The sequence below is a fragment of the Mustela erminea genome, chromosome 4 (genome assembly GCF_009829155.1).
Source record: "Mustela erminea isolate mMusErm1 chromosome 4, mMusErm1.Pri, whole genome shotgun sequence".
Taxonomy (NCBI): domain Eukaryota; kingdom Metazoa; phylum Chordata; class Mammalia; order Carnivora; family Mustelidae; genus Mustela; species Mustela erminea.
In genome coordinates, this window is record NC_045617.1 from 127,734,322 (window position 1) to 127,741,749 (window position 7,428).

Sequence of the window (7,428 nt, forward strand, 5' to 3'; positions counted from 1 at the left end):
CAACACCAAGCGGGCCACTGGATGGAGAGGCGTACGCTGGCCGGAGCCAGTAGACGCCAAGCTGGCTCCAGCTCACGGCTGGTTTGTGGCAATGCCAGGACAGACATTCAGAAAGCCCATCGTGGTTTTAAATGACATCAGCTTTTGACTCAGTTCTACTTTGGACTGAAGGCCAAAATGAATGGAGACCTGCAAAAAATGCTATGGACAAAAGAGGAAGAAGAGGGGGAAAAAAAAGGAGGAGAAACGAGAGATTTTGCAGCCAGCTCAGAACAAGAGGATGCGGGAAAGATGAGCCCCACAGCATGGTTGGGGGGGGGGGTGCGGGCTCCCAAACGATGACAAGGGCTGCTTAACAACCCTTGAGCTTCTGGTCTCCCCACTGGCGCCACTGCCAAATGCAGTGTTTAGGACGCTGCTAGGGGCAAGTCAAAGCCTGCAAGAAATGCTGGGTATATCCAGGCCCTAATATTTATTTCTCTTTCTAGCAATTCATCCTACTAGCTTAATCAAAGCAAAATGGGTATCTACAACACCAAATGACAAAGGTTCCAAGATGAAAAAAAAAATAGGAGAAAGTATGGGTCTTTTTCTAATATTCTGGGATTATGGAAGCCCTAAATCTAATGCAAAACCCAGAAACCCTAACAGAGAAGAGTAATTTGACTCCATAGAAACCCAAAGTTTCTGCATAACAAACACACCATAAATAAAACAAAAAGACAAACAGGGAGCCAGGGGAAAAACATTTACAAGACATCCAGAGAGTTAATTTACTTTCTGCTTTAAGAACTTGGACAGTACTTTTTGCGTACTGCTCCCCGCAAATCCACACACAGGCAAAGGACCTGAGGAGGGCAGCTCAAAGGAAAGGAAACAAATGGCTCCAAAAATGTCAGAGACATAATTACCCTCCCTTCTAACTAGAGGAATGCGAAGTACAACAACCACCCCCAAGTACACCTCACAGATCAAACTGGAGACACTTCAAAGTGGGTTAAGTCCTTGGTCAGGGAGGGTATGGGGAACAGCACCTCCAGCATGAGAAGGGGAAGTGGAAATTGGTAAGCGCTCCAGAGAGAGCACTTATCAACATTTATCAAAATACAAATTGTAGCCTACTTTGACCCTCCACTTTTAAGAATTTCATGCATGCCAGAATTTCATTATATATTATATAAGAGCAAAGACTGGAAACAACCTCAGTGCCCCCTGAGTAGGTAACTAATTAAATAAATTATGGCTTACTGGTGCAGTGGAATACTACGCAGACATAGTATTACAGGCACAAAATGAGGGGCTCTCTCAATGGGGATAGGCACCCATACCCAATATTGGTGGAAACAGGCATAGAGCAATGTATGTGTTATGTCATTGTTTGTGAGAGACAAATATATAAATGAAAATATAGACTATTTCTAGAAGGATACAGAAGAAACTGGTAACCATGGTTGCTTCTGCAGAGGGAAACTGGAGGCAGAGATGGCAGGCAATGTTACTTTCACTGTCTGTTTTCTGTACCATGTGCATGCATTATCTATTAGTCAATTTCTAAAAATAGAGATGCATAAAGATGTTCACTGTTGTATTGTCTACACTAGACAAAATAAATCAACCACCCCTGGGATGACCTGACATTGGGTTATTTTTAAAATATTACTATTGCAATGAGATTGTAATTATTTTTAATCCTAATTAAATTGTACTGAATCACTTTAAATACTTCTAGACTTGAGCCCCAGAAAAAGAATACAAATTACTTCCCAGGATATTTAAACAACTCTCAGATGTACTTACAGGATGAAAGCCAGCAATCTTTGAGAATCATGGCGAACAGAAGAAGTATCAGAAGACTGGGGACAAACATCCCAAATTTTACGTACAGAAAACGAATGGAGCTTAGAAAGTTTAGCAGTGACATTGATTTCTGGCAGCATTCCAAGGAAGTGGTGAGCATTGGAAACCAAGGAGGAGTCACTCAGAACAATAGAGGATAATGCTGCAAATTATTAAGAGGATTATTTTAAAGTCAGCAATATTGTGTGCGTGTGTGTGTTTTAACCTTGTGTAAAATCTTTGACAGTCTGAGCTGCCAGGGGTTGCTGGTGTGGGACAGGGAGACATGTCCGGCCTCAGTTCTCCCAGAGCTGACCCCTAGTGACTCAGAACTTTGTCAGATTTGTTTCGGGAAGGCATGGCTGGGAGATAAAATGCAGAGCTCTGAAGGTCACTGGGAAGTTGAACGTAGGGCTCAAGGTACACAGCACCTGGCCCACTCATGTAGGTGTTAACTGAATATCCAAGATAATGCTCAGTGTTAAAACTGGCCTTGGATTATTCAACATTAATAAAAGGAAGCAACATAATAAAAGGAAACGTTTGGAAAACTTTACAGGGTTGTACAAAAGAAAGGTGAGATCTTTATTATTATTTTGAAGGCACTGAAAATTCTGGAACAAAACCAAAGACCAAGGCACAAAATAAAAATAAACAGATCCTAACAGGTGACATCTAACAACCTAAAAGTATTACAAAGAAACCTAAATTGTGTGCCATGTCATGGAAGCCTAGCCTGGGAAATCGTTGACAAGGTAATCCCACAAAGATGTGGGGACGGTGGTCTCAAGATAGAAACTTGTCACGTCTACTGAAAGCCTTCAGCTGCAGGATCCGTTCGTGGAAGCGCGCTGTCCATCCATGCTCCCTTTTGATTAGGACACACAGGGCCAGCCAGGCTGCGCTCTGAGTGTCATGTTTAAGAGGCACACATGCCAAGTGCAGCCATCAGGATGGCAAATTTTGTCATGTGTGGAATGGCTTTAGTAGCTAGAGATTTTTTTAGCTGGGAAAGAAACTTGGGTCTTGGGTATGCTCCGCTATCCGAACACATATTATATAAAGGAGAAAGAACCCTTCAGAGGAGCAATGCCATACAAATGGGCGTGAGATGACCTGAGTTCTATCCACCCTGAAACATGCTTGTCTGCAAGGAAGAGCAACTACCCGGAGAGTTGCCACGCCAGTGGGGCCCTCCCTTCCCATCCTGGAAGGGGGACCCATGTTGGGGATATTGATCAGGAGAGGAGACAGGCTTGTCAGCCTGAAGATCCCTTGTAACTACAATAACCTAGGATTCTAATGGGCTTGGCAGTTTCACATGTGTAGGTACAATTACAGCCTATACGCGATAATTGTGTACTACATATATCCCCATTAATAATGCATATTTAGGATAGGATGTATGTATAATACAATATACATTCATAATAAAATATGTATGTATAATATAATACAATAGAACACAATATATGCCTGACCGTTTTTCTGTATCCCCTCCCCACCTAACACTTAGGGATAGGACAGGGTGCTTATTGGAGGGGCACATACAGGCTGAGGGAAATCTAATGACAGAGACATTGTGTGAGGTTATTTTCAAATGGCTAGATTGTGGCTTGGAGTGGGGAAAGAGGGTATAAAATGCAACTTGTCAGACTCCGAACTTGGATACACTGAGGGAAGGTGACACCGTCAACTTCGGCTCTTACAAGCAGAGCAGAGAGGTACCTGACTGCTTCAACCGCGCACCCATCACAGCAGCCCGTCCGCATTTGTGTATCTGATACAGTAGCCAGTGGACACAGGCAGCTGAAGCTGGAAGTCGGCCTTAGTATATGCCAAATGTGCTTAAAGAGCTCTTGAAGCCTTTTGTTATGGAACAGAACACTGTAGAAGGACAGTCCTTTCTTTAGATCTTATTTGTGCGTAAAAATCAATATGTCCTTTCTAGTCTTTATCTTAGGATAGAATGTGTCTCTAACTATTCCCCCGAGGTCTTCAGCTCCCAGTCTTGCCCTGTCAGCTACAGGTAACCACGACATAGCTCTGAAGCAGCCCCAAAGCAGAGGGCACACATTACTGCCATCTTTGACCCTCCTGAGTGCTAATTTAGAAAAATTGGCCAGCTCTCCACTGTGCCTTTAAAGCCTGTTTTCAAGGATTATTTTAGTCCTCTCATCCCACCATCCGGCAGCGTGTGAATAGCTGTTCCTGGGTCCCCACCACTAGGATAATGATGCTCTATCCCACCTCCAAACTTTCAAGTTCCCCTCCCCTCTGACCCTGGGACACAGCGCCCTCTAAACACAGCTGCTTTCATCTCTATTATTCCTCCTCTACTTTAAAAAGGGGTTTAAAGTATTTGAAAATGTCACCAAATCCTTACTTGCAGGGAAATACAAAGGGTGTTAAAATAGTCACTCCAGTCATTGTTCTCAATTTTTCCATGCTGGTAACAAAAAACAAACAAACAAACAAAAAACAAATGTTGCCCCGCCTGGATGGGAAACAGAGTCACAGCAACACATTTGGAGAGGAGAGGTGCTGTGCCAGGGCCCAGGGGTGTCAAGGTGAACCAAGCCTGAAGGATCTTCCCCATCAACAGCTAATGCCGTCAGTTCCCACAGGACAGATCATTTCTTGCCAGGTTGGTACAAGATTAAAACAATGATTATGATGATGTAAGAGTTTCATCTTACACATCCCTGAGCTACAACTGTTTACTAACACTCATTTGGGGGAGAAAGCACATGCACTGTCACATTTCAGTCTCACCTTTAAACAAAGCATTTAAAACTGAGCCCATGTGAAGTGTGTAAGCCTGACGACTCACAGACCTGTACCCCTGGGGGCTAAAACATCATATGTTAATAAAAAATTTAAAAATTAAAAAAAAAAAAACCAAACTGCACCCAGAACTGCCCAGAAGGGGGTGGTGGTGGTGGGAGGTCTACACTTACTTTGAAATGCAAATTAGTAATTTAAAATACAGAAGAGACAAAAAACACAAATTGCTTAACAAATGCCTCTTATATGAAAAAATCAGAAAATATAGACATCTTAGGGATTAATTTTTCTGACATTGCCTAGTCTCCATTTTTCTACCAGCCACCCATCTCCTCTCAAAAAACACGGCTGCTCCATTTCACACAATGCAGTGCATCTGTGAGAGGGGCTCCTCGGGACTCTGAGCAAGGCGGTTGCTCAGCGAAAGCTTCCCAGGGTCTCACTGCTTCAGACAAAAGCAGCTGCTGTGTGAGAGCAGTGGTGGTCCGGGAATACAAAACAAATTCTTAGTTCCCGTCCTATACTCTAGAGATATTACTGAAGTCCCAAGAAAACACCCAAGTGGCAAAATCCAAAGTCAAAAATACCAGTCTTTGGAGAGGAATGAGCACAATGAGGAGGGAAAGGGAAATGTGCAAAAGCTCTTTGCTTCTGTGGCTCTAACTTGGGTTCCATAGTTAGCTTTAGTCTGTTTCCAAACCCAGCACGGGATGACTGAGATCTGCCAGAAAGAAGAACATGTGGGGCTATGCCATTAGTCTCACGGGTAGATATTTCTTTGTGGGGGACCAATAGCCCAGCAGAAGATTAGAACCGAGGTCCTGGCTCCAGCCATCAGACCCTGAATGAGGCGAGTCTTCCAGAGCTGGCTGGCTGCCAGGTCAGCAGCCTTACATTTCTCAAGGGCCACCCCTGCCTGAATGAGGGTGACAGCTGGAAGAGTAGGGGAAGGGAGCTCAAGTCATTGGGGGTGAGGGGCTCTCTTTCCAAACGTGCACTCGGGCAGGAGTTTGCGTGCAAACTAGGAAAGGCTATGGAGTCCCTCCTTAGGTTCGGGAGGCAGTTTCCCCGAGGAAGGCAAAGAAAAGCCCCCGCTTCACAAGCAAATGCATCTCCTCTGGGGGACAGAGGATCAAGTCGATGCCAGATCCACGTACACACAGGCGAGCATCGCTTTAAGGGACCTCGGTCTGCACGGAGGGAGACCTAGGGAAGGGTGGAGGAGATCCAGGAGTGAAAGGCTCAGGAGGACACGGGGCCGTGGCGGGCGCAGCCCTTACCTTGCTGACCACGTTTTGGACGAGGCCTGTGCGGATGCCGTAGTCCCACGCGTGGCAGTCGCAGTTGGAGGCGTTGTCCCCCTTGTCCGGAGGGGACGGCAGGGGTGGCGTGTCACCCCCGTCCCCGCCGCTGCCGTTGCTAAGGTTGCCCGCGGCTTCCCAGGAGGCAGTGGAGAAGGGGGTGGTCGGGGGGCTGGTCCAGTTGGCCAAGTCGCCGGCGTCCCACCGGCCCGTGGCGGTGACCCCCGCCAGCTCCGCGCCTTTGCCGGCCCCGCGGCACCAGAAGTTCGGCTGGTCCAGGAGGAAAGAGTCCGAAAACTGGCTGAAGCCGATGAACAGCGCCGGGATCCAGGTGAGCAGCACGAGGGTCTTCTGGTAGCCCCCGCCCAGGCCCCCGAGAAAGGGCAGCACCGACCCGTCGTAGTCCAGCAACAGGAGGCTCGGGGCCGCCGCCGCCGAGCTGCAGCCCGGGTGCGGGCCGCCAGCGGCGGGATGCGGGGCGGGCAGAGGCTGAATCTCCCCGCCACCGCCGCCGGGGCCCGCGCGTCCCCCGAGGGGCGCCGAGGCCGCCGCGTCCCCGGGCGGCAGGGAGCCGTTCTCCTCGGCCGGGGACGGCTGCCGCCCGGCCCCGCCGCCCGCTGCCTCGCGCCGCCGGTCTATGGCCATGGCCCGGGCCCACGGCGCCCGCAGAGGCGCATAGAAGCGCAGCGGAGGCTCCCGCGGGCGCCCCGGGCACAGCGCGCCGGGCCGGGCGCCCGCAGCGGCCGCAGCCGCGGAGGAGAGCCCCGCGGCTCTAGAGAGAGCGCTCGGCCGCCCCGGGTGCTTCAGTCCGCCCCCATGTCACCGGCCCGGACCCGCGCCCCGGGCGCTGCGGCCCCGCTCGGGCGCCGGGCAGAGGGCGGGCAGAGGCCGGCCCGGGCCCTCAGCTGCCGCCGCTCATCGGCTCCTCGGCCCGGGCGCCGGCGGCCGAGCCCGCCGCTCTCCGCTGCTCCGCGCCGGCAGCAGGAGGAGGAGCGGGCGCCGCGCCTAAGCCGGGCGGCTCGGAGCCCTGCGGACGGCTGTGCGGGCGGCGCGGGCGGCGCGGACGGCTGTGCGGGTAGCGTCCGCTTGTCCCCGGGAGCCCGGGAGGTATTTATCCGGCCTCGGGCGCCTCCCGGAAGCCGCGAGCTCGGATCCCAGCCTGCCGAGCCGACCGCGCTCTCCGGATCCGCGAGTCAGCCTCCCTCCTCCTCCTCCTCCTCCCCTGTCCCCCGGCCCGCCCCCTCTCCCCCCGCCGAGGTGGAGGTAAGCGCGGCACCTGCTGCGCCCGGCTCCTGTGCGCGAGCGCCCCCTCCAGCCGCGACGCGCTGCCGCAGCCGCCGCGGCGGGATCCACGGGAGGGGGCGGGGAAACGGGACACCCCGTGCCTGCCTGGCTGGAGGATCCCCTGTTTGTTACCCCTCCCCGCCGGGCGAGGCGGAGGAGGAGCAGGAGCGCGGAGCAGCGGGTGCAAGTGGGCTGGGGGTCCCGGAGGAGTCGGCTTGCG

General features: G+C 51.2%; 1 protein-coding gene across 1 annotated transcript in view; it reads right to left on the bottom strand.

Moving 5' to 3' along the window:
- Positions 1-7,145, bottom strand: part of SLC22A23 (solute carrier family 22 member 23) — a 171,517-nt gene extending 164,372 nt beyond the window's left edge. The window contains exon 1 of the mRNA XM_032340984.1: positions 5,904-7,145. Within this exon, the coding sequence (XP_032196875.1) occupies positions 5,904-6,569 (666 nt within the window). The 5' untranslated portion in view covers positions 6,570-7,145. The remainder of the gene's footprint in view (positions 1-5,903) is intronic.
- Positions 7,146-7,428: the final 283 nt, after the last annotated feature.